This window comes from Pseudophryne corroboree, chromosome 1 (genome assembly GCF_028390025.1).
Source record: "Pseudophryne corroboree isolate aPseCor3 chromosome 1, aPseCor3.hap2, whole genome shotgun sequence".
NCBI classification, from domain to species: Eukaryota; Metazoa; Chordata; class Amphibia; order Anura; family Myobatrachidae; genus Pseudophryne; species Pseudophryne corroboree.
This window is the reverse complement of record NC_086444.1, coordinates 431,582,518-431,609,747: the sequence shown is the minus strand read 5'-3', so window position 1 is coordinate 431,609,747 and position 27,230 is coordinate 431,582,518. Positions and strand designations below refer to the sequence as shown.

Sequence of the window (27,230 nt, the reverse complement as noted above, 5' to 3'; positions counted from 1 at the left end):
TTTTCAATCAGGGACTCTGACCAAGCTACTCCAGCACTGCACATCCAGGCTGTCGCTATAGCTGGTCGTAGTATAACACCTGTATGTGTGTATATACTTTTTTGGATATTTTCCATCCTCCTATCTGCTGGATCTTTAAGTGCGGCCGTCTCAGGAGAGGGTAACGCCACTTGTTTAGATAAGCGTGTGAGCGCCTAGTCCACCCTAGGAGGTGTTTCCCAGCGCGCCCTAACCTCTGGCGGGAAAGGGTATAAAGCCAATAACTTCTTTGAAATTAGCATCTTTTTATCGGGGGCAACCCACGCTTCATCACATACATCATTTAGTTCTTCTGATTCAGGAAAAACTATAGGTAGTTTTTTCACACCCCACATAATACCCTGTTTAGTGGTACCTGTAGTATCAGCTAAATGTAACGCCTCCTTCATTGCCAAAATCATATAACGTGTGGCCCTACTGGAAAATACGGTTGATTCGTCACCGTCGCCACTGGAATCAGTGCCTGTGTCTGGGTCTGTGTCGACCGACTGAGGCAAAGGGCGTTTTATAGCCCCTGACGGTGTTTGAGGCGCCTGGACAGGCACTAACTGATTGTCCGGCCGTCTCATGTCGTCAAACGACTGCTTTAGCGTGTTGACACTATCCCGTAATTCCATAAATAAAGGCATCCATTCTGGTGTCGACCCCCTAGGAGGTGACATCCCCATATTTGGCAATTGCTCCGCCTCCACACCAATATCGTCCTCATACATGTCGACACACACGTACCGACACACAGCAGACACACAGGGAATGCTCTTAACGAAGACAGGACCCCACTAGCCCTTTGGGGAGACAGAGGGAGAGTTTGCCAGCACACACCAAAAGCGCTATATATGACAGGGATAGCCTTATAATAAGTGCTCCCTGTATAGCTGCTTTTATAATATAATTTTTGCCACTATTTTGCCCCCCCTCTCTTGTTTTACCCTGTTTCTGTAGTGCAGTGCAGGGGAGAGACCTGGGAGCCGTCCTGACCAGCGGAGCTGTGTAAGGAAAATGGCGCTGTGTGCTGAGGAGATAGGCCCCGCCCCTTTTTCGGCTGGCTCGTCTCCCGCTCTTTAGTGTATTCTGGCAGGGGTTAAATATCTCCATATAGCCCCCGGAGGCTATATGTGAGGTATTTTTTAGCCAAATAGGTTTTCATTTGCCTCCCAGGGCGCTCCCCTCCCAGCGCCCTGCACCCTCAGTGACTGCCGTGTGAAGTGTGCTGAGAGGAAAATGGCGCACAGCTGCAGTGCTGTGCGCTACCTTTAGAAGACTGAGGAGTCTTCTGCCGCCGATTCTGGACCTCTTCATGTTTCAGCATCTGCAAGGGGGCCGGCGGCGAGGCTCCGGTGACCATCCAGGCTGTACCTGTGATCGTCCCTCTGGAGCTGATGTCCAGTAGCCAAGAAGCCAATCCATCCTGCACGCAGGTGAGTTCACTTCTTCTCCCCTAAGTCCCTCGTTGCAGTGATCCTGTTGCCAGCAGGACTCACTGTAAAATAAAAAACCTAAGCTAAACTTTCTCTAAGCAGCTCTTTAGGAGAGCCACCTAGATTGCACCCTTCTCGGCCGGGCACAAAAATCTAACTGAGGCTTGGAGGAGGGTCATAGGGGGAGGAGCCAGTGCACACCACCTGATCGGAAAGCTTTACTTTTTGTGCCCTGTCTCCTGCGGAGCCGCTATTCCCCATGGTCCTTTCAGGAACCCCAGCATCCACTAGGACGATAGAGAAACATAATGCCCACAGTAGCAGCACCCCGTAATACACAATGCCCACAGCAGTAGCGCCACTTTTACAATGCCCACAGTAGTAGTGCTCCTTATGCAATGTCCACTGTACTGGTAGTGCCCCTTATATAGAGCCCATAGTAGTGGTGCCCCTTATGCAATGGCCCCTAGTAGTAGTGCCTCTTATGTCCCCAGGAGTGACGCCCCTTATGAAGTACCCCCTTTACAATGCCCTCATTAGTAGTGCCCCCATTAGTAATGCCCCTGTGTAGAATTGCCCCCAGTAGTAATGGCGCCTGTAGTAATGCCCCCTGTAGTTTAGCCCCAGTAGATTAGCTCCCAGTGGTAATGCCCCTGCAGTTATGACCCCAGTAGTTTACTCCCACTTTAGTTTACCCTCCCAGTGGTAAGGCCCCCAGTAGTTTAGCCCCCTGTAGTTATGCCCCCAGTAGTTTAGCCCCAAGTAGTAATGCCCCCAGTAGTTTAGCCCCTGTAGTTATGCCTCCTTGTAGTTTGCCCCCCAGTAATGATACCCCCCTGTAGTCTGCCCCTTGTAGTTTAGCCCCCCAGTAGTAATGCCCCCAGTAGTAATGCACCCCTGTAGTAATGCACCCCTGTAGTAATGCACCCCTGTAGTTATGCCCCCAGTAGTAATGCGCCCCTGTAGTTATGCCCCCAGTAGTAATGCGCCCCTGTAGTTATGCCCCCAGTAGTTAGCTCCCTTGTAGTTTGCCCCCAGTATCTTGCCCCCTTGTAGTTTGCTCCCAGTATCTTGCCCCCTTGTAGTCTGCCCCCAGTATCTTGCCCCCTTGTAGCTTGCCCCCAGTATCTTGCCCCCTTGTAGCTTGCCCCCTTGTAGCTTGCCCCCAGTATCTTGCTCCCTTGTAGTTTGCCCCCAGTAGCTTGCCGCCTTGTAGTTTGCCCCCAGTAGCTTGCTCCCTTGTAGTTTGCCCCCAGTAGCTTGCCCCCTTGTAGTTTGCCCCCAGTATCTTGCCCCCCTTGTAGTTTGCTCCCAGTAGCTTGCCCCCTTGTAGTTTGACCCCAGTAGACGTGCCGCTAATACACTCACACATGTTAAAAACAAAAAACACCATACTTACCAAGCCCCGCTCCCGCGTCCGACCGCAGCAATCCTTCTGGCGTCTGCTCCTCAGCAATATGAGAGAGACATCATGAGAGACATCATCTCCCACAGCGCACACTGACAGAGCCTCTAAGTGGAACTGATGGAACGCAGTTCCGCCCGAGTTCCGGCTCACTTTAACCCCTGCCTGTGCATGTACGTAGTTAGCATGTGTATGAATTTGTCATTTTTTTTTAAAATGATTTAAGATATTACTTTAATAAGCAATATTGTGCTCAGTTACTAACATTTGTTTATAGCTTCAGGTTTACACATTAAATCTCACTGCTATACAGTATGTATTGAACCAGACTGGGTCTAATGGTTTGAAGGTTCTACATAGAATTCTCCCTCCTGTCACTCAGATCTCTTTCCAAATAGGTTACCTGCCCTTAGAGGGGGTGGGAGTGGAAACTGGCACAGGGCGGCAGATCTGTGCTAGTGTATTACCATACAGCCTATATAATAAAAGGCTATCGCTGCTCCTCACCTCTATGGGGGTGAAAGGGAATTCAAGTGTTTTGCGCACCAGCGGCCAACGGAGCAATGCACGTGTTGCTCCCTTTGGCCGCGCACAGCTGCTGGGGCTGACATTACTGTTATGTTTATTCCATCATTTTGACGGGCTGGTAACTGGTACCATACACTTATACTGATGCATTCCATCATGCATCTTTCCATTCCAAATACTTTATTTAATATTGCCTGTGAAAGTTGTGCTTATGCCAGCACTGTATTAGACCTGATGCTATGCTGTACGCAACTATCACCACATACTATTCCACAATCTGACAGGAGCACAGCGAGTACACTCATTCCTCCTTACACTTATAGTGGGTTTGGTGACATCATACTGTATGTCTTTCTCGCTGGTCAGTCCCTTCAGGAACAAAGACACTCAACTTTTAATGCTTTATGCACCCAGTGAAATGTCTCATTTTACCTTTTGTATAAGCCACGCAGTCTATGTCCTTTGGCTGTAACTGAGCCTGCTCTAGAGCCTCGTGCAGCACATCCAATATACAGGAGCGGTGGTGACGAGCGGTATCACTGGGCATGAAACCTGCAGCATGGTAGATATAGGGAGCATCATTCCGTTACATTAACATACAGGTAGAATAAACTAGCTTTCAATGTGTTGAAAAAAGATAGACAAAGTAAAGATCTGTAGGGTAGATGAGGAGGCTAGCTAATTAGTTTTTCACTGTAAATGCATATTTTTTTTAATCTACCCTAGTATGTAATAGCCATATCCACAGATATAATTCACTAATGGTTCAGTCTCACCCTGCCCTGGCGGAGTTATGTAGGTCCTTCGTGGATTGCTTAGGACTTTTCCATCCTGAATGATCCCCACACCTATTTTGTTGGCACTGCCTTCGAATCCAAGAACAATCGTCATTGTTACCTAAGTAGAGATATAAGAGGTAAAACCAAATGCATCCCACACATTTATAGTAACTTCCTAAAAGGGTACTTTGGTACGTCTCAATTATCTGCAGTTCTTCCACTTACTTATTTATCCTGGTTTACAGGAAATTTGTCATGGGATACTGGTAATACTAACTTACTATAATGGTTCAACTTAAATTGAAAAATAAGCAAGAAAGGACATGGCTGCTGCCAGACCTCTGAGCTACCTGGCAGCGTATGCATACGGCTCAGGATCGGATGGGACACTATTTAATCATGCTGATATTACCATCATGAATACATGACGGCTGCAGCTAAATGACCAGGAGAGAGCCTCATAAATCATCTTTTGATTCTTATGACCCACAAGCTGTTGGACAATGTATGCCACAGTTGTATCACTGAAGCTTAATTGTAGACTGGGAGGACAAAGGAAATATCACAGGGCAGTTAGTCTAGTTATCTTTCAAGTGACATTTAGAATTGAATGTACAGTGGTGGTAAAGAGTCCTGCATTACTTCACAGGAATAGAAAACAGTGTTTTGTATGTAATTCTGTTAATGTGCTGCTATAAGGTGTTATACAAAATATTTTCCAAATATGTGTCATTTTTTTTTTTTTTTTTATAGCAACAAGTAGCTCAAACACCATTACAAGAAGTACAATGTCGATGCAATTTTGGCATTTTGGATCGGACAATAGCTGACCAAGCATACCGGCGGGATCCCGACCGCTGGCAGTGGAGAGAGCACAAATGAGCCCCTTTCTTGCTGCTAGCATTGTAGCTGAACTGGGAATACCCTTTTCCCTTAGTATCTTGGCCTCAAAAGCCACGCCATTAAACGTAGGCAGTTCAGATCTGGGTGCAGGAATGGACCCTGTGACAACAGATCTTCCCTCTGCGACAACCTCCAAGGCACCTTGCTAGGAGACCCCTCAGATCAGAGTACCAACTTCTGCGAGGCCAGTCCGGTGCTATCAGGATTACCCAAGCTCTTTCCTGTTTTACCTTCTTTAATACTCGTGGTAGGAGTGGAAATGGTGGAAATATGTATACGAGATCGTAAGACCAGTGAATCGATAGCACATCCACTGCCTCTGCCGCTGGGTCTCGTGTCCTGGTCACATATCTCGGAAGATGACGATTGTGTCAGGATGCCATTAGATCCACTTGTGGTAACCCCCACCTTCTTACTACTGCGTTCAAGACTTGGGGGTGTAGACTCCACTCTCATGGGTGCATGTCTTGGCGGCTGAGATAATCCGCCTCCCAGTTGTCTACTTCCGGAATGAAGACTGCCGGCAGAATTATGTTGCGCTTTTTCGCCCAATACAGAATCTTTGTAGCTTCCTTCAAGGCCATCCTACTCTACGTTCCTCCCTGATGGTTTATATAAGCTGCCGCTGTGACATTGTCGGATTGTATCCTCACGTGCTGATTTCGTACTAGACTCTCCGCTTGAAGAAGCGCATTGTAGGTAGCTCGAAGTTACAGCACATTTATTGGGAGACTACTCTCGTACTGGGACCATCACCCCTGAAACTGGTGTTTGTCCAGTACTGCGCCCCAGCCTCTGAGACTTGCATCTGTCGTCAAGATGATCCAATCCCAGATTCTGAAACGCTTCCCCATGGCTAGGTTTCTGTGGATCGACCACCAAATCAACGAAATTCTGGTTTGAGATGGCAGGCGAAACTTCCTGTGAAGAAATAGATGCATGCCTGCCCCTTGTGAGATCAGGTCCATCTGAAACGTTCTTGAGTGAAGTCTGCCGTACTGAATCACTTTGAAATATGCTACCATCTTCCCCAGAAGCAGTATGCAAAGGTGTAGTGACATCCTCTGATTTTGCAAGACCTGTTGAACCATGTGCCTGATGTCTTGAAACTTGTCCTCTGGTAGAAAGACCTTTAGTTGAGTCGTGTCCAAAACCAGACCCAAGAACTGAAGTCTTTGGTATGGAAGTAAGTTGGATGTCTTGAAGCTGACCATCCAGCCGTGTCGAGTTAGGACCCGATAAGTCAATCTTGCATCCCTGATCAAAATCTCCGGAGACGGGGCCTTGATAAAAAGATCATCCAGGTACGGTATTATTGTTACCCCCATAGATCATAATTTTGCTTCCATGACCGCCATGATCTTTGTGAAGATCCTTGGAGCCTAGGACAGACCGAACAGTAGCGCACTGAATTGATAGTGGTCCTTCTCCACAGCAAACCTGATACGCTTGATGTGGCGTCCAAATTGGAACGTGGAGGAACGCGTCCTTTATGTCCATAGACACAATGAATTCCTCTTGTTCCAACCCTGCTATGATTGAATCAATACAGATTTACAGACAATACAGGCAAAGTTGCTGCTCAGCAAAGTTGTAACGTCGAGACACCCCGGGCAGCCGCCCAGGAAGACTCCCACCTTACGAGTAGAGTGGGCCTTAACAGACGCAGGACACGGCAATCCTGCCGTAGAATACGAATGCTGGATAGTGAACCTGATCAAGAGAGAGATCGTCTGCTTAGAAGCAGGACACCCCATTTTCTTGGGATCATACAGGACAAACAGCGAGTCCGAATTTCTGTGACGAGCAGTCCTCCTCACATAGATTTTTAGAGCCCTTACAACATCTAAGGACTTTGATGAAATTGAGGAGTCAGTCACAACTGGCACCACAATAGGTTGGTTGGTTGATATGAAATGCCAACACAACCTTCGGAAGAAACTGCTGATGTGTTCGAAGCTCTGCTCTGTCTTCATGGAAGATCAAGTATGGGCTTTTACATGACAAAGCCCCCAACTCCGACACACGTCTAGCAAAAGCTAAGGCCAACAAAGTGACAGCCTTCCACGTGAGAAACTTGACCTCAACCTCCTGTATAGACTCAAACCAGTCCGACTGGAGGAACTGCAACACCACGTTAAGATCCCAAGGTGCCATAGGCGGTACAAAGGGAGGTTGGATGTGCAGAACTCCCTTCAAAAAACTCTGAACCTCAGGGAGGGAAGCCAACTGTTTCTGGAAGAAAATGGATAGGAAGAAATTTGTACCTTTATGGATCCTAACCTCAGGCCCATATCCACACCTGTTTGCAGAAAGAGGAGAAAACGTCCCAGTTGAAACTCCGCCGCAGGAAACTTCTTGGCTTCACACCAAAATACATATTTTCTCCAAATACGATGGTAATGTTTAGACGTTACTCCTTTCCTAGCCTATATCAGGGTAGGAATAACCTTGTTCGGAATGCCCTTCTGAGCTAATATCTGGCAGTCAACCTCCATGCCGTCAAACGTAGCCGTGGTAAGTCTTGATAGGCGAACGGCCCCTGCTGCAGCAGGTCTTCCCGAAGAGGAAGAGGTCTCAGCTCTTCTAGCAGTAGATCCAGAAGATCCGCGTACCAAGCCCTTCTTGGCCAGTCCGGAGCAATGAGGATTGCCTGAACTGTTGTTCTCCTTATGAGTTTGAGAACTCTTGGAATGAGTGGAAGTGGAGGAAACACGTACACCGACTGGAACACCCACGGAGTCACTAGGCATCCACCGCCACTGCTTGCGGGTCCCTCGACTGCGGAGGAGAACCATAATTTCCGCCATCACCTTGGTGAATACCCGCGGTGCTGTGGAGAGGCCAAATGGCCGAGCCTGGAACTGATAGTGATATTCCAACAGTGCGAATCGGAGATAAGGCTGATGCGGCGGCCAAATCGGAATGTGGAGGTACGCATCCTTGATATCCAGGGATACCAGGAATTCCCCCTCTTCCAGACCTGATATCACCGCCCTTAGAGACTCCATTTTGAATTTGAACGCCTTCAGAAAGGGATTTAGCGATTTTAAGTTCAGAATGGGCCTGACCGAACCATCCGGTTTCGGTACCAGGAAAAGGTTCGAATAATAACCTTTGTTTTGCACATGAGGAGGAACAATGGGTGTTCTTCAGAATGCCGGCTGTCGGGATCCCGGCGCACTGTATACCGGTACCGGGATTCCGACAGCAGGCATACCCACACTTATTCTCCCTCATGGGGGTCCACGACCCCCCGGGAGGGAGAATAAAATAGCGTGTTGCGCCCGCAAGGGGCTCATTTGCGCTCGCCACACTGTCGGTATGCTGGAGCCCGACCGCCGGCATACCATACTACACCCGGTACAATAACGTGTGCCTCCAGCAACTTCTGGACGGCAGCCTGCAGGACAGCCCTGTCTGCCAGCAAAGCTGGCAAGCCTGATTTGACGAATCGGAGAGGAAGGAGATCTTGAAATTCCAGCCTGTACTCCTGGGACATGATATCTTGCACCCAGGGGTCCAGGCCGGACGACACCCAGACGTGACAGAAATGCCTGAGTCTCGCTCCCACCTGCCCCACCTCCAGGGCGTGCTGTCCACCGTCATGCGGAGGACTTCGGCGTACCTGAAGCAAGTTTCTATTCCTGGGAACCCGCAGCAGCAGGTTTCTTGGATTTGGGCCGACCTACCCTAAAGAAGGTGTTGGACGGTCTGGCCTTCCGTGGCTTGGCAGCCCGAAAGGGCTGTGATGCAGTTGAAGAAAAGGGTTTCTTCGTAGCAGGTGCAGCTGAGGGAAGAAAGGGTGACTTACCCGCTGTAGCCTTGGAGATCCACTCATCCAACGCTTCCCCAAAGAGAGCCTGACCTGTATAAGGTAGGATCTCCTCACTTCTCCTGGATTCCACGTCGGCAGACCACTGTCGCTGCCACAGTCCTCGACGAGCTGAGACAGACATGGAAGAAGTTCCTGCAGCCATGGAACCAAGGTCTTTCATGGATTCTACCAGAAATCCTGCCGAATCCTGAATGTTACGCAAATTCAACATCAGATTTATCCATAGTATCCAACTCCTCAAGTAATGTGCCTGACCACTTTACTATAGCTTTGGCAATCCAAGCACTGGCAATAGTGGGACGTAGTAAAGCCCCTGAAGCCGTGTACATGGATTTGAGCGTATTATCAATTTTACGATCAGCCGGCTCTTTCAAGGCAGTGGATCCTGGAACAGGTAAAACCACCTTTTTTGAGAGTCTGGATACAGACGCGTCAACAATGGGTGGGTTTTCTCATTTTTTTCTATCCTCCACAGGGAAAGGAAATGCCACCAGGACCCTTTTAGGGATCTGGAATTTTTCTCAGGGTTTTCCCAAGCTTTTTCAAAAATAGCATTCTTTTGATGCAGGGAAGGTTAGCGAGGCTTTCTTATTTTAAGTGAAGTAAGCCTCCTCAACCTGCACAGGTGTTGTATAAGTAATATTCAACACATCCCTAATGGCCTCTATCATCAAATGCACCCCTTTTACAAGAGATGCTGCCCCCCTCAACACATCCCCATCACCGTCCTCAGTGTCAGAATCGGTATCCGTGTCATCTTGCATAATCTGTGCAAGAGTACGTTTATGGGAATATACAGCGGGGGGCCCGGAGGTAACAGAACTGGGCCAGACTGCCATAGAGTTCTGTAAAGCCTGAGTTGCCGACTCATTCTGTGCAACCCTAGTAGAAATCTGAGAAATCATAGATTTGATAGAGGATAACCACTCAGGCTCCCTTGCTGGTATCTGTGCTAAAACAATGCAATCCTGATTACATGGAATAGGATCATCCTGAGAGGACATATACTCTGCAGCATATGACACAGAGTCCCTGGACATAGCTTAATGGAGACCACAGACACTCCACACACACACACAGGGGAGAGCAGACAGAGTTTCACCCCAAGAATGGCAAGAGAGAGACAGAGATTGGAGCCAACCCACACACAGCGCTTTTTAGGTAAAGGGAGACCACCCCACCAGCGCGGACTGTGCACCTTAATAGGTTACACAGCCTGTAGACAGCCTCCCCCCCCCCCCCCCCCCACACACACACACACACACCTTCTACAACCCCCTGGTACCGTGAGAGATAGCTGGAGTTGTTCTGGAGGGACTTGCTCTTCACGGACAGCGTTGTGCAGGCAGGAAAATGCAGCTGTACGCTGCTGGGTCCGCTCCCAAAAGGGCGCTGTCTTCCTGCTCTTCATAGGATTATACTGGCCTGAGGAATTATGCTGGCAGAGATCTCGGGACCCCGACAGGCTGTGTGACCAGTGTAGGCGCTGGCTCAGGGCGCCCCTCACAGCGCCGCACTATGTACCGCTGAGCCCCGGAACGCAGTTAGGACTGCGCTCCATACCCTGTTGCCGCCATCTTCACATGAGCCCGCCGCTTGCTAGGGGGGTTGGTGACTCACTTGCCACCAATCTTCTGGCTCTGTAAGGGGTTGGCGGCATGCACTGGGGTGAGCGATCCCGTGGCAGGGAACGATCGATCCCCTCAGGAGCTCAGTGTCCGGTCAGCGGAGATAGTGGTTCAGACCCCGCAGGGCGGACACTACTCCCCACCCCTTAGTCCCACGAAGCAGGGAGGCTGCCTGTAAAATAATAAACTCTAAACAAAAAACTTTTTCTAAAGAAGCTTTGTAGAGCTCCCCTAGCTGTGACTGGCTCCTCTGGGCACATTTTCTAAACTGAGTCTGGTATGAGGGGCATAGAGGGAGGAGCCAGCCCACACTCTCAAACTTTTAAAGTGCCAACGGCTCCTGGTGGACCCGTCTATATCCCATGGTACTAATGTGGACCCCAGCATCCTCTAGGACGTAAGAGAAACTGTATTTTGTAACCCTGGGATATAATATTGTTGACCCAGATCTCTGGATTGGTCTCGGCCCAGGCTTCCCAAAACCCTGTCAACCGGGCACCCACCTTGGGAGACCTAAGATGAGCTGGGAGACCGTCATACCACGCATTTTTCCGTGGGCTTTGAGTCCTGTTTTTCGGTTTGCTGACTGGGGACGTCCTCATCCTGTTTCCGCGAGATTGTCCTCCAAAGCCTCTACCTCTAGCACAAAAGGATTGAGTTATGAATGAAGTGAAGGTCGGTCCTTTAATAACTTAATTTGACCGTCGGCGTGGTTCTAGGGTATGAAATAAGCAAGAAAGTTGATTTTCCAGCCAGAGGCCGTAACATCCATTTGTCTAATTCTGGACCAAACAAAGTATCTCCTACAAAGGGAATGGCCTCTACGGCCTTCTTAGAGTCCGAATCCACTTGCCAATCTCTGAGCCATAAAATACGCCTTGCCAACACTGCTGAAGCTGAAATACGAGATGCTATTCTAGTAGCATCTTTTGTAGCTTGGCAAAGATAAGAGGCCGATTCGCGAATATGCTCCGCTAAGCGAGAAATCTCCTCCTGGTTACCATCTTCTGTCACTGCACTGACTATCTGACCAGCCCAAGCCACCACGGCCTTACAGACCCAAGCACTTACCAGCGTTGGTCTATGTGATGCTCCAGCTGCCACAAAGATGGACTTAAGTGCCGTGTCTAACTTGCTGTCTGAAGCATCCTTTAATGTAGTAACATTGGGTAAAGGTAAGATAGTCTTTTTTGACAATCTAGCTAAAGATACATCCGTATTAGGTGGGATCTCCCCTTTTGTCATAACCCCTTTAGGTAGGGGATAGTTAACAGTAAATTTCTTTGGCAATTGGAAACATTTATCTGGTTGTTTCCAGGCTTCACCCATCTGAGCCCTACTGCTCTCCCACATTCCTTTCTGCTCCTCAGTTATACTATCTACAACCACTGTGAAACAATCTCAGCCTTTCCGTTCCTTCCATTATTTCCCTAAAATTCCTGTTTGCACTGTCTTTGCTTTTACCACACACCCCCTCTCATTGTTCATTCTATATTACACCCACTCCACTCTATATTACTCCTCTGAATAATACTACTATATTGGAATTATGGCTCCTCGATCCTGTCCCATACCAATCCTCACTGCTAGGTCACCCCCCTCCCCACCCCCCCAATTTGAAGACCACCCACATGCATTTAGAACCCAGCCAACCTGATCCCTATCTCCCCTGTCCCCTCCCTTCCTTTTTCCTGTGCACTCTGGAATGAAGATCACTCTGCAACAAGCTGCCAATTATCCACGCCCACTTCATCTCCCACTCTTTTAACCTTCTCGCCATAACTGAAACCTGGCTCTCCTCCTCCGACACCACCTCCCCTGCTGCCCTCTCCTACGGAGGCCTCTCCTTCACCCACTCGGTCAGACCTGATGACCGCCAGGGTGGAGGCATGGGCATCCTTCTCTCCCCAAACTGCACCTTTCGTGTCATCCCACCCGAGCCCTCCCTCGCCTTCTCCACCTTTGAGGTCCATATTATCCGCCTCTTCTACCCCATTGACCTCCTTGTGGCAGTGATCTACCGCCCCCCCCCCCCCCCCTCCGGCCGCTGTTCACCTTTTCTTTGACAACTTTGCTCCGACCTCCCATCTATCATCCTTGGTGACTTTAACATCCCTATTGACATCACTAATGCTGCTTCCACTAATCTTCTTGCCTTTTGCACCTCCTATGGACTTTCTCAATGGACCTCCACCCCTACTAACAATCTCGGCCACTCCCTTGACCTTGTCTTCACCCACCGATGTGATCTTTCTTATTTCTCAAACTCTTCCTTCCCTCTCTCTGACCACCATCTGCTTTCTTTCACCCTCTCATCTTCCCTTCTCCTCTCCACGCCCAGACCCACCATCACCAGACACAATCTTGGGTCTCTCGACCCTGCTATCCTGTCCTCCCTAGAGACTTTCCTCTCTCCTCTTTCCACTATGACTTGTTCCAACCACACAGCTTCCTTCTATAACTCTTCCCTAACCGCTGCTCTCGACTCTGTGGCCCCCCTCTCCTCTGTCCCTCTCTACCGCTCCAAATCCCAACCCTGGCACACCAAACTAACACGATTCTTACAAAAATGTTCACTCTCCTTCGCCCCCCTCCTCCCTCACTGCCACTGACTTTGCCTCCTTTTCCAAAATTGAGGATATCGGACACGACATCTCCTCCAGTCACCCCTTTGCTGCCCCCTGCCCCCATCATCCCTCCCCTCCATCTATCCCACCCTGTCCTGCTCCTGTCTCACTACAGACAAGGAAGTCCACTCCCTCATCTTATACCCCCCCTCCACCTGCCCCCCTGGACCCCCTCCCGTCTTCTTCGCTCCTTCTCCCCCATTGCCTGCTCCTACCTTGCTCACCTCTTTAACCTATTGCTCTCTACCGGTATCTTTCCTTCACCATTCAAACATGCTCTGGTCTCACCTATTCTCAAAAAAAAACAACCTCGACCCTTCATCACCCACTAGCTACTGCCCCATCTCTCTTCTCCCATTCGCCTCCAAACTACTTGAAAGACTGGTCTACAGCCGTCTCACAAGCTACCTCTCTGACAACTCCATCCTTGATCCACTACAATCTGGCATTCGCCCACTCCACTCCACTGAGACTTCCCTGGTGAAAGTCACCAATGACCTGCTTTCAGCCAAATCCAGGGGCCACTCCTCTCTGCGCATCCTTCTGGAACTCTCTGCTGTCTTTGACACCGTGGATCATCCTCTCCTCCTCCGCACACTTCAAAACGTTGGCCTCTCTAGCACTGTCCTTGACTGGTTACCTCTTACCTCACTAACCGCTCCTTTTCTGTGTCTGCCTCCGATACCACCTTACACCCTTCCTGTTGGTTCCTCAGGGTTCTGTTCTAGGCCCCCTTCTGTTCTCCCTGTACACCTCTTCCCTAGGTGCGCTCATTAACTCCTTTGGCCTTCAATACCACCTCTATACTGATGATAAACAACTCTACCTCTCCTCTCCTGATTTGTCCCCCTCTGTCCTCTCTCACGTTTCCAGCTGCCTCTCCGTCTTCTCCTCCTGGATGGCTGAGCGCTCTCTGAAGATCAACAAGGACAAAACTGAACTCATTATCTTTCCCCCAGCCAGAGCAAAACCCCCTACCAATATCTCTATCACTGTTGACAACACCATCATCTCCCCCGTTCCCCAACTCCACTGCTTGGGCGTCACTCTTGACTCCTCCCTCTCCTTGCACCCCACATCCAAGCTCTGGCACAATCCTGTCAGTTCCAGCTACGCAACATTGCTCGCATCAGGCCATTTCTCTCCCAGAGTGCAACTAAACTTATCATCCACTCACTGGTCATCTCACGACTTGACTACTGCAATGTTCTCCTCATTGGCCTCACTTGCTCCCATCTTGCTCCCCTCCGACAAAATCCTCTTCAAACTCTTCACCCTCACATACAAGGCCATCTCTAATACCACTGCTCCGTACATCTCCAACCTCCCCTCCCTTCATACTTCCTCCCGCTCCCTACGGTCGGCCAATGACCGTCGCCTCTACTCTACCCTGGTCAATGCTTCCCATGCTCGAGTTCAAGATTTTGCCCATGCTGCACCCCTTCAGTGGAACATGCTCCCCCGCTCCATTAGAATCTCCGCGACCTTGTAAAGCTTCAAACGGGCACTAAAAACCCACCTATTTATCAAAGCATACCCTTCTGATGCATAACCTAGTCTTGAGGCTGCTCCTCCATCCCCCTGCCTTGAACATCTCTGCTTTGCCATCAGGCTACCTCCCGCTTGGTTGCACCTTATGTCATCTGTCTGTTGCCCCTTCCCACTAGATTGTTAGCTCTTCAGAGCAGGGCCCTCTTTCCTCTTGTTGTCAAAGCCCTCTTCTCAACACATTTCACTCACAGCTCTCTCCTACTCAGCGACCATCTTTACCCGCTTTTTCTCCTGCTGATAAAGGCTCATCTCTATCTATGGCCACCAGCCCCAAGTAGTATGCTGATTACTCCCTCGCTACTTACATTTTAGCTGTACTATGTTTTGAGAATTGTAGTGTTCTTTGTTACCTGTACTCTATTTTTGTTATTATTTATTTACTGTAATGCTAAGTTTTGTCTCCCTGTACTGTCCTTTCTACGGCGATGCGAAACACTTGTGGCACCTTATAAATAAAATGTAATAATAATAATAATAATAATAATAATAATAATAATCTGTTCTTGCAGCGTCTAAGGTATGGGGGAATACTGCCATCTGTGGCTTTTGAGACTCAAACAAATCAAAATCTTCAGGTTCCTTGACTTCATCCAATTGAAGTTAAGGACCTGTTTCACTGCTTCAATAAGGGATTCTAACCCTTTAACCTCTGAATCTTCCTCTGTAGGGGAAATCTCAAATATCTCCTCCCCCGACTCCCTGTCATCGTCATCTACCAAGAGACCCTCTTCTTCCTCGGACTCCTCTTGCACAACACGAAGGGGTCTCTTAACTGACTTTCGGACAGGTTTTTCTACCTGTGTGGGAGGGGTAAGTCTAATCATGAATTCCTCCATGGTTTTAGAGAATCCCGCAGCCCATTCTAAATGCTGCTTGCGAGACTCCACCATTTCTCTGGATAAATCAGCTAAGGCATTTTCCCATGAACCAGATGGACCACTACTCCCGGCCTGTGTGTCTAGTCCTAAACATGTGTCACACACACCCCGGAGCTGCCAACACTTGTGCTCTTTTTTCACATTTTGAACATACATAGGAAATTTTTGTGGGTTTGGATGGTGCTTTAGAAGCCATGCGCGCGCACGCACACGCACGCACACACACACACACACACACACACACACACACACACACACAACCAGCAGTCCTGTCACTTTATTGAATTATAAAGAGACAGACTGTAGAGACAAAGGAGCAATGAAACAAGTAACAGTTAAAATCAGCATGTGTGTGTATATATATATATATATATATATATATATATATATATTTTTTTTTTTTTTTTTAAGAATTGGACCAGCCCTTGGTTTACAAACCCCACACCACCACTGGTATTTCAGGATGATTCAGGCTGGTTTGCCTCTCTTGTGGCTCCTTTTCTGATGCTTCCCTTCGCAGGATATAACATTTGCAGATATAACATTTGCAGAGAGCGTTAGATTTGGGTGGGTTATTTTGTTTCTGTGCAGGGTAAAAACTGGCGGTAGATGCTATATTCAAGTGGCCTAAGGAACCTTTTACGTCAGGGGAGGAGCCATGACAAGGGGGTGGAGCTAGGTCAGCGGGATACTATCCACGCCACCAACTATTACCTTTAGTAATCAGGTGGCAAGCGGAGCGAAACACTGCGCCCAAAGCGTGGCGAGCGTACTTTTCGGGTACCCTGTTCGGCCGTAGCTCCTCCCCCTGGTGACGCGTCGCCTCTCCTAGTGACGTCAGAAGGTCCCTTCTCCCACTCCGATTTAGAACCAACCAAAAACTGGCTGCTTTACTTTTACACTGCAATTTAGATTTCAGTTTGAACACACCCCACCCAAATCTAACTGTCTCTGCACATGCTATATCTGTCCCCGCTGCAGTGCACATGGTTTTGCCTAACTGCTAACAAATTTACTGCTGCGATCAACTCTGAATTAGGCCCAGAGAGTCTGAGAAGGAGGCGGCAAGCCAGGCACACAAACAAGCATATAATATGAATCCAGATCCCTGGCCCACCAACCCCAAGAAACAAACCCAAGCAGAAGCCAGGGGAGTAAGAGTGGGTATCCAGTGTTCCTCATGGAAGTCAGAAAAAATGATCAAGTAAGAACTAAGATCCCATTTTCTCTTTCATCCATAGGGACATTGAGGAGACACTGGGACATCCCAAAGCAGTCCCCTAAGCTAGCGAACACTCCTGCGCTGTTCGTAGGACCCTTTGCCCAAAGCTACTGTAGCGTCTATAGACGTGAAGATGTCAAAACTGTACAATTTAAAGAAAGTGTGCACTGAGAACCACATAGCAGCCATGCAAAGCTGCTCTGCACCATGCTGAGTTGCCCAGGAAAAAACAAATGACCGAAATGAATGTGCCGTCGCCAAGTCTAGAACAGGCTTATTCACCAAAGTGTAGACTTGGCGGATTAACATTTTAATGCACCTGGCAATAGTCTGCTTAGAAGCATGCCAAGCATGCTTGTTGCTATCATATAGAACAAACAGAGTTTGAGCTACAGAAGGCCTTTGTCCTGTCCATATACAAATAGACAGATTGCACAACGTCCAATGTAGCAAGAGACAGGAGAGAATCCTGGAAGAGAGGGCACTACAATCTCCTGGCTGATATGGAGACCACCTTCTGAGGAAACCCATCCTTGCCTCCAGGAACACCTGGCCAGGGTGAAAGACCAGAAAGGGCAACTTGTGTGACAAGGCATTCAAGTCACAGACCTTCTGGACAGAGGAGATAGCTAGGAAGAAAACTGTCTTCCAGGGGTTCGAAGTGATGGTGTTGAAACCAAGAGGACCAGAAACAGGGTCCAAGAAGCAGCCAGGGGAATAAAGGAAGGTTACATATGAAGCACCTAGGAAAGTCTGCACCGGAAGAAGTGTGATCTTCCACTGAAAATCGATTGTGAGACCTGTACCTTGAGGGAAGAGAAACTGTATCCCAAGTCCAAAACTTCCAGAAGAAATGACAGGAGCCGAGAAAGGAGGAAAACCGATGGATCCATCTTCCTGATGGAACACTAGGTAAAATAGGCCCGCTACACATGTTGACAGACCTAAGCTGACACAGGTTTCCTGGCACAAAGCATGATGCGCATAACAGCATTGGAAAAATCCCTGGCCTTTAGGAAGGCTATCTCAACAGCCACCCTGTCAAAGACAGGCAAAGGAGATCAGGATACAGAAATGAAGCCTGAGTGAGAAGGTCTGTCAAGAGAGGAAGAGCCACTGAAATGCACTAAGATGGCCAACCCGCCATCTAGCTTCAGCTTGCAGAAGACCCAAGGCAACACTGAATCCAGTGGAAAGAGGTATATTAGAGGAAATATCCATGGAATAGCCTTGGAAAGCGTCCACCAGCAGGGCTTCCAGATCCGGAGTTCTGGTACCCTTCGAGCTTGTGATTGTGGCAGAAGGCCATCATGTCTATGTTAGGATGGCCCTGACATCCCACAAACCGTTGTAACACTGTGGAATGGAGGCACCACTCCCCCATCCGGTGAATATCCAAGGCAGCTGAGGTAGTCTGCCTTCCAGTTGTCAACTCCAGAGGTGTAAAGCAAAGTCATAGCTGGGAGTTACTGTTCTGCACATGTAGATTTCTGTTGGCTTCTCACATCACCCCCGGGCTTCTTATACCAACTTTTATATATGCAATGGCAGTCACGTTGTCCAACTTGGCCTTTACAGCCCTGCACTGTAGAAGAGGCTTCACCTGGCAGAAGACTCTGTAGATTGCATTGAGTTCCAACATATTGATGGAAAGGTGAGGCTGAGAACAACAGCCCATCTAATCCCACAGACTTGCATCTGTGGTAAGCAGGTGTCCAGACCTCCATCAGGAAGGGACACCCCTTGCCTAGGTGAAAGGTCACCACCTCAGCAGGGACTGACGAACTTGCTGTGACAATGAGAGTTGTTGGGACAGGAGCTGAAAGTGGGACAGGTTCCATTTGGATAGGAGCTACACTTGGAGAGTTCTGAAGTGAAACTGAGCAAAGTACATCATGTCAAACCTGGAGACTAATTGGCCAGAACTTTCATGCAGAAGTGAACTGACACCCAACACATACTTATGAGAGACCTTATAATTGTCTGCAAAGATACAATCTAGTCCCTGGGAAAGAAAATGCTGGGACTGGGTGTCCAATAGAGCACCCAAGTGAAGCAACTGTTGAGGCGGGGTCAGGCTGGACTTGTGTCAATTTACAAGTCAACCGTGGAACTGAGACACCTGAACCATCAAGAGGAGATATTCCTGCAAGGAGACTGATGCAATCAAGAGATCGTCCAGGTAAGGAATAATTCTTACTCCACTAAACGGCAGGGTGGCTGCTATCATGGACATTACCTTTGTGAACACCTGAGGCGCAGCTGTCAATCCAAAGGGCAAGAAACTGATAATGATCCGTGAGAACCTCTTAAGTGCAAGAAAATGCTGGTGGTCTTCCATTTATCGGCTATTTGTCCTGTACACCCCTATACAATCATTATCGGGTGAATCAGGCTGACGATTGTATCTATCCAGCATTAGACTTTTTGCCACCACTATATATTACACAGTATTTTAACTACATATTTTGAGAGAGAATGATTGGCCAAAGGGAAGATAGAGAGAGATATTTTTCTGTTTAGGAATTTCGAGTTTGAAACCAGAAGATCCTGAAGTGCGTCTTGCATGGGACTCTCAAAAGTAAGTAATGCTGCTGTCCAGGTGTTTGTGCTAGGGCACTTTACACAGACTATCACGTCCAAACGCAGATATAGAAAGGCACATGCCAGGATACAGACAGTTCTGGGGAAGGCTGTCCATGGCACAGTTACTCCTTTCAGCTCAGGAGCTGAGACGCCCTGATGTCTCTACGCTGTGTGTCAATAGTCAGTGCTGACGTGGAGTAGGAAGGGAGCTCGGCATAGTTGGGCACACTGCTCACATATTAAACACTGCAACAGGTACACAGCAATTTAACTATGATAGGATGAGCCTAGAGGGGCAGGGGTCATGTTTCCTCCAGGCCGTGACGTCACTGTCCACACCACCCATACTATGGCCCTAATTGGTCATAATATGAATTTGGGGCACTACTGTGTGGCAGATTATGAATTGAGGGGATACTACGGTGAGGCATAATTATTCAGATTTCTCATATTTATCACTGTCTGCAAAATCAGCATCCCACAGGTACACACAAAATTTTTGATTTGCATTAGTTATATTTTTCCATCCTCCAAAACATAATATAATTCTTCTGAAACTAGGAAAGGGACCTGGCATATGTCAGGCCACCTCAGTGTCCACCCCCTGCGCTGTCCCGCTCCGCCACACTCTAACACTCAGGAGACAGACCCTAGGACAGACAGTGGTTCCCAATTTTTTTCAAATCACGGTTCCCTAGAGCACAGGTTCTCAAACTCGGTCCTCAGGACCCCACACAGTGCATGTTTTGCAAGTCTCCTCACAGAATCACAAGTGAAATAATTAGCTCCACCTATGGACCATTTAAAATGTGTCAGTAAGTAATTACCTGCAAAACATGCATTGTGTGGGGTCCTGAGGACCGAGTTTGAGAACCACTGCCCTAGAGCATCAGAATTTTGTTTACGGCACCCCTAGGCAAAAAGTTTCTTTATTGAGAAATTTAGAAAGAAATATTAAATTAAGTAAAATAAGAATTTACTTACCGATAATTCTATTTCTCATAGTCCGTAGTGGATGCTGGGACTCCGTCAGGACCATGGGGAATAGCGGGCTCCGCAGGAGACAGGGCACATCTAAATAAAGCTTTTAGGATCACATGGTGCGTACTGGCTCCTCCCCCTATGACCCTCCTCCAAGCCTCAGTTAGGTACTGTGCCCGGACGAGCGTACACAATAAGGAAGGATCTTGAATCCCGGGTAAGACTCATACCAGCCACACCAATCACACCGTACAACTTGTGATCTGAATCCAGTTAACAGTATGATAACAAAAAACGAAGTAGCCTCTGAAAAGATGGCTCACAACAATAGTAATAACCCGATCTTTGTAACAATAACTATGTACAAGTATTGCAGACAATCCGCACTTGGGATGGGCGCCCAGCATCCACTACGGACTATGAGAAATAGAATTATCGGTAAGTAAATTCTTATTTTCTCTAACGTCCTAGTGGATGCTGGGACTCCGTCAGGACCATGGGGATTATACCAAAGCTCCCAAACGGGCGGGAGAGTGCGGATGACTCTGCAGCACCGAATGAGAGAACTCCAGGTCCTCCTTAGCCAGAGTATCAAATTTGTAAAATTTTACAAACGTGTTCTCCCCTGACCACGTAGCTGCTCGGCAAAGTTGTAATGCCGAGACCCCTCGGGCAGCCGCCCAAGATGAGCCCACTTTCCTTGTGGAGTGGGCCTTTACAGATTTAGGCTGTGGCAGGCCTGCCACAGAATGTGCAAGTTGGATTGTGCTACAGATCGAACGTGCAATCGTCTGTTTAGACGCAGGAGCACCCATCTTGTTGGGTGCATACAATATAAACAACGAGTCAGATTTTCTGACTCCAGCTGTCCTTGAAATATATATTTTTAATGCTCTGACAACGTCCAGTAACTTGGAGTCCTCCAAGTCGCTAGTAGCCGCAGGCACCACAATAGGCTGGTTCAAGTGAAAAGCCGAAACCACCTTAGGGAGGAAATGAGGACGTGTCCGCAGTTCTGCCCTGTCCGAATGGAAAATCAGATATGGGCTTTTGTATGATAAAGCCGCCAACTCTGAAACTCTCCTGGCTGAAGCCAGGGCCAATAGCATGGTTACCTTCCATGTAAGGTATTTTAAATCTACCGATTTTAGAGGCTCAAACCAATGAGATTTGAGAAAATTCAAAACTACGTTCAAATCCCACGGTGCCACTGGAGGCACTATTGGGGGTTGTATATGTAGTACACCTTTGACAAAAGTTTGTACTTCAGGCACTGATGCCAATTCCTTCTGGAAGAAGATTGATAAGGCCGAAATTTGAACTTTAATGGACCCCAATTTTAGGCCCATAGACAATCCTGCTTGCAGGAAATGTAAGAATCGACCCAATTGAAATTCTTCCGTTGGAGCCTTCTTGGCCTCACACCACGCAACATATTTTCGCCAAATGCGGTGATAATGTTGTACAGTCACTTCCTTTCTAGCCTTAATCAAGGTAGGAATAACTTCCTCTGGAATGCCCTTTTCTTTTAGAATCCGGCGTTCAACCGCCATGCCGTCAAACGCAGACGCGGTAAGTCTTGGAACATACAAGGTCCCTGCTGAAGCAGATCCCTTCTTAGAGGTAGAGGCCATGGATCCTCCGTGAGCATCTCTTGAAGTTCCGGATACCAAGTTCTTCTTGGCCAGTCCGGAGCCACCAGTATTGTTCTTACTCCTCTTTTCCGTATAATTCTCAGTACCTTTGGTATGAGAGGCAGAGGAGGGAACACATACACTGACTGGTACACCCACGGTGTTACCAGAGCGTCCACAGCTATTGCCTGAGGGTCTCTTGACCTGGCGCAATATCTGTCCAATTTTTTGTTGAGGCGAGACGCCATCATGTCCACCTTTGGTCTTTCCCAACGGTTCACAATCATGTGGAAGACTTCTGGATGAAGTCCCCACTCTCCCGGGTGAAGGTCGTGTCTGCTGAGGAAGTCTGCTTCCCAGTTGTCCACTCCCGGGATGAACACTGCTGACAGTGCTATGACATGATTCTCCGCCCAGCGCAGAATCCTTGCAGCTTCTGTCATTGCTCTTCTGCTTCTCGTGCCGCCTTGTCGGTTTACGTGGGCGACTGCCGTGATGTTGTCCGACTGGATCAACACCGGCTGACCCTGAAGCAGCGATTTTGCCAGGCTTAGAGCATTGTAGATCGCTCTTAGCTCCAGTATATTTATGTGAAGGGACGTCTCCAGGTTTGACCACACGCCCTGGAAGTTTCTTCCCTGTGTGACTGCTCCCCAGCCTCGTAGGCTGGCATCCGTAGTCACCAGGACCCAGTCCTGTATGCCGAATCTGCGGCCCTCTAACAGATGGGCACTCTGCAACCACCACAGGAGAGACAACCTTGTTCTTGGTGACAGTGTTATCCGCTGATGCATGTGCAGATGCGATCCGGACCATTTGTCCAGCAGATCCCACTGAAATGTCCGTGCATGGAATCTGCCGAATGGAATCGCTTCGTAAGAAGCCACCATCTTTCCCAGGACTCTTGTGCATTGATGTACTGACACAGTTCCTGGTTTTAGGAGGTTCCTGACAAGTTCGGATAACTCCCTTGCTTTCTCCTCCGGGAGAAACACCTTTTTCTGAACCGTGTCCAGAATCATTCCCAGGAACAGCAGACGAGTTGTCGGGGTCAATTGAGATTTTGGAAGATTCAGAATCCACCCGTGTTGCTGAAGCACTACCTGGGTTAGTGCTACACCGACTTCCAGCTGTTCTCTGGACTTTGCCCTTATCAGGAGATCGTCCAAGTAAGGGATAATTAATACGCCTTTTCTTCGTAGAAGAACCATCATTTCGGTCATTACCTTGGTAAAGACCCGAGGGGCCGTGGACAAACCAAACGGCAGCGTTTGAAACTGATAATGACAGTCTTGTATCACGAACCTGAGATACCCTTGGTGTGAGGGGTAAATTGGGACATGCAGATAAGCATCTTTTATGTCCAGGGACACCATGAAGTCCCCTTCTTCCAGATTCGCTATCACTGCTCTGAGTGACTCCATCTTGAACTTGAATTTCTGTATGTACAGGTTCAAGGATTTCAGGTTTAGAATAGGTCTTACCGAACCGTCCGGCTTCGGTACCACAAATAGTGTGTAATAATACCCCTTTCCCTGTTGTAGGAGGGGTACCTTGACTATCACCTGCTGAGAATACAGCTTGTGAATGGCTTCCAAAACCGACGTCCTTTCTGAGGGAGACGTTGGTAAAGCAGACTTTAGGAACCGGCGAGGGGGAGACCTTTCGAACTCCAACATGTAACCCTGAGATATTATCTGCAGGTTCCACGGGTCCACTTGTGAGCGAGCCCACTGATTGCTGAAAATCTTGAGTCGACCCCCCACCGCTCCTGAGTCCGCTTGTAAAGCCCCAGCGTCATGCTGATGGCTTTGTAGAACCCGGGGCGGGCTTCTGGTCCTGGGCAGGGGCTGCTTGCTGCCCTCTCTTACCCTTTCCTCTGCCTCGCGGCAGATAAGACTGTCCTTTTGGTCGCTTGTTTTTATAGGAGCGAAAGGACTGCGGCTGAAAAGACGGTGTCTTTTTCTGTTGGGAGGGGGTCTGAGGTAAAAAAGTGGATTTGCCGGCAGTTGCCGTGGCCACCAGGTCCGAAAGACCGACCCCAAATAATTCCTCTCCTTTATATGGCAATACTTCCATATGCCTTTTGGAATCCGCATCACCTGACCACTGTCGCGTCCATAAACTTCTTCTGGCAGATATGGACATCGCGCTTATTCTTGATGCTAGAGTACAAATATCCCTCTGAGCATCTCGCATATAAAGAAAAGCATCCTTTAATTGCTCTAGAGTCAATAAAATACTGTCCCTATCCAGGGTATCAATATTTTCAGTCAGAGAATCCAACCACACTACCCCAGCACTGCACATCCAGGCTGAGGCTACTGCCGGTCGCAGTATAACCCCAGTATGTGTGTATATACTCTTCAGTGTAGTTTCCAGCCTCCTATCTGCTGGATCCTTGAGGGCGGCCGTATCAGGAGACGGCAACGCCACTTGCTTTGATAAACGTGTGAGCGCCTTATCCACCCTAGTGGGTGTTTCCCAGCGCGCCCTAACCTCTGGTGGGAAAGGGTATAATGCCAATAACTTCTTGGAAATTAGCAGTTTTCTATCTGGGTTAACCCACGCTTCGTCACACACGTCATTCAATTCCTCTGATTCTGGAAAAGCTACAGGTAGTTTTTTCACCCCCCACATAATACCCCTTTTTGAGGTACCAGCAGTATCAGAGATCTGCAAAGCCTCCTTCATTGCCGTGATCATATAACGTGTGGCCCTATTGGAAAATACGTTTGTTTCTTCACCGTCGACACTAGATTCATCTGTGTCGGTACCCGTGTCGACTGACTGAGGTAAGGGACGTTTTACAGCCCCTGACGGTGTCTGAGACGCCTGAGCCGGTACTAACTGGTTTTCCGGCCGTCTCATTTCGTCAACTGACTTTTGTAATGTGCTAACATTATCACGTAATTCCATAACTAAAGCCATCCATTCCGGTGTCGACTCCCTAGGGGGTGACATCACCATTACCGGCAATTGCTCTGCCTCCACACCAACATCGTCCTCATACATGTCGACACACACGTACCGACACACAGCAGCCAGACAGGGAATGCTCTAATCGAAGACAGGACCCTCTTAGCCCTTTGGGGAGACAGAGGGAGAGTTTGCCAGCACACACCAAAAACGCTATAAATGTATATAAACAACCCTAGAAGGTGTTGTTTTTGATATAAGCGCTTTTAATATATCAATATCGCCAAATTATGCCCCCCTTCTCTTTGTTACCCTGTTTCTGTAGTGCAGTGCAGGGGAGAGTCCTGGGAGCCTTCCTCACCAGCGGAGCTGAGCAGGAAAATGGCGCTGAGTGCTGAGGAGAATAAGCTCCGCCCCTTTTTCGGCGGGCTTTTCTCCCGGGTTTTAAGAAAACTGGCCTGGGTTAAATACATACATATAGCCTTAATGGCTATATGTGATGTATTTATTTTGCCACTAAAGGTATTTAATATTGCTGCCCAGGGCGCCCCCAGCAGCGCCCTGCACCCTCCGTGACTGAATCAGTGAGACGTGTAGCAACAATGGCGCACAGCTGCAGTGCTGTGCGCTACCTTCATGAAGACTGAGGAGTCTTCTGCCGCCTGCTTTCCGGACCTCCGTCTTCAGCGTCTGTAAGGGGGATCGGCGGCGCGGCTCCGGGACGAACCCCAGGAGGACCTGTGTTCCGACTCCCTCTGGAGCTAAGTGTCCAGTAGCCTAAGACTCCAATCCATCCTGCACGCAGGTGAGTTGGAAATCTCTCCCCTAAGTCCCTCGATGCAGTGATCCTGTTGCCAGCAGGATTCACTGAGATTTAAACCTAAAAAAACTTTTTCTAAGCAGCTCTTTAGGAGAGCCACCTAGATTGCACCCTTCTCGGACGGGCACAAAAACCTAACTGAGGCTTGGAGGAGGGTCATAGGGGGAGGAGCCAGTACGCACCATGTGATCCTAAAAGCTTTATTTAGATGTGCCCTGTCTCCTGCGGAGCCCGCTATTCCCCATGGTCCTGACGGAGTCCCAGCATCCACTAGGACGTTAGAGAAATTGTGTTTACATGTCATCATTAGGTTCAGTTATGCGGTGATATTTGCCACATATGTTAAGATCGGCAGCCTCCAGTTCTGGTTTTGCCTATTACTTTGACCCTAAGCAGGGTCGGACTGGCCCACAGGTGTAGAGAGTAAAGGCCCATATAGACGGGCCGATGCAGGAGAGATGTGTGCTGAGCAAACCGCTCAGCACACATCTCTCCCGCCGCTCAGCACAGCGCGATCTGTGCTGAGCGTGCGGGGGGAGACGGGGGGCCGCTCACTTCACCCAGCGGGTGAAGTGAGCGACCCGCTAGATTGGCCTGCATGCAGGCCAATCTAGCAGCAGCGATAGCGATGTGCGGGGCCGCGCATCGCTATCGCTGAGGGGGCTACACACGGAGCGATCATGGCAATATTCTAAGCAATCTAGTCAGATTGCTTAGAATATCGTTCCGTGAGTACCCCCCTTAAACCTCTAGGGATCAGATACCAGACACTTGAAATATATGTGTTACATTATACTGCACAGGACTATGGTCTATTCACTATAGTGCATTGTTGTTATTAATCTGGTACATTATCATGCATGCACTAGCAGTATTTACTCATTTTTATCAAGTAGCCCAGACCATGCACTCATGAAAGGTTAGCCAAGCCACGAAGCGCGGGCCCCTACCACTGCATCCCCCCAGTGGCCCTTCATACGCCAGTCTGACACTGACTATAGGTAATTGGAATTGGCCCTGGATCACCAATGCAAGGCACCCTGCAAGTGCCCCAAGTCACCCCAGGATGACTAGGCACAGTTTGAGAACCACTGCCCAAGGAAATTATTATATAGATTATAACAGTACCAACATATTAGGTATTGCTGTACAATGAGCAGCTAATAATACAAATAACACACAACGACATGAAACAGTAGGCAACAATATGATGTGCATGGACTCTACGTCTGTCATATACTAATACTGTACAACAGGAGCTATGTCCTTCACTGCCCCCTATCCCTACCCGTCCCACATTCACATGTCCCATAGCTGGCCAGGACAGGACCCCCGAGGACCACGCGTGTATCTGATGCCACCCCCCCCACATTGCTGCTCTCCTGTACCTACCTTCCCCACCGAGCAGCACCGCCCCCAGATGCCACCCCCGGCGTGTTGTGTGTCTTCCCTCGCGACGTGTATCCGGCGTGCA

At 48.7% G+C, this 27,230-nt stretch overlaps 1 protein-coding gene across 3 annotated transcripts in view; it reads right to left on the bottom strand.

The window, feature by feature from the left end:
* Positions 1-27,228, bottom strand: part of OSGEP (O-sialoglycoprotein endopeptidase) — a 91,945-nt gene extending 64,717 nt beyond the window's left edge. The window contains exons 1-3 of one of the 3 annotated variants that reach the window (XM_063913464.1): positions 27,149-27,228; positions 4,167-4,287; positions 3,823-3,942 (exon numbers count right to left, since the gene is read on the bottom strand). In XM_063913464.1, coding sequence (XP_063769534.1) covers positions 3,823-3,942; positions 4,167-4,281 — 235 coding nt within the window. In that variant the 5' untranslated portion in view covers positions 4,282-4,287; positions 27,149-27,228. Of the gene's footprint in view, positions 1-3,822; positions 3,943-4,166; positions 4,288-13,991; positions 14,079-27,044; positions 27,067-27,148 lie in introns of those variants that run through there. The other 2 variants (XM_063913463.1, XM_063913465.1) reach the window with 2 other exon arrangements.
* Positions 27,229-27,230: the final 2 nt, after the last annotated feature.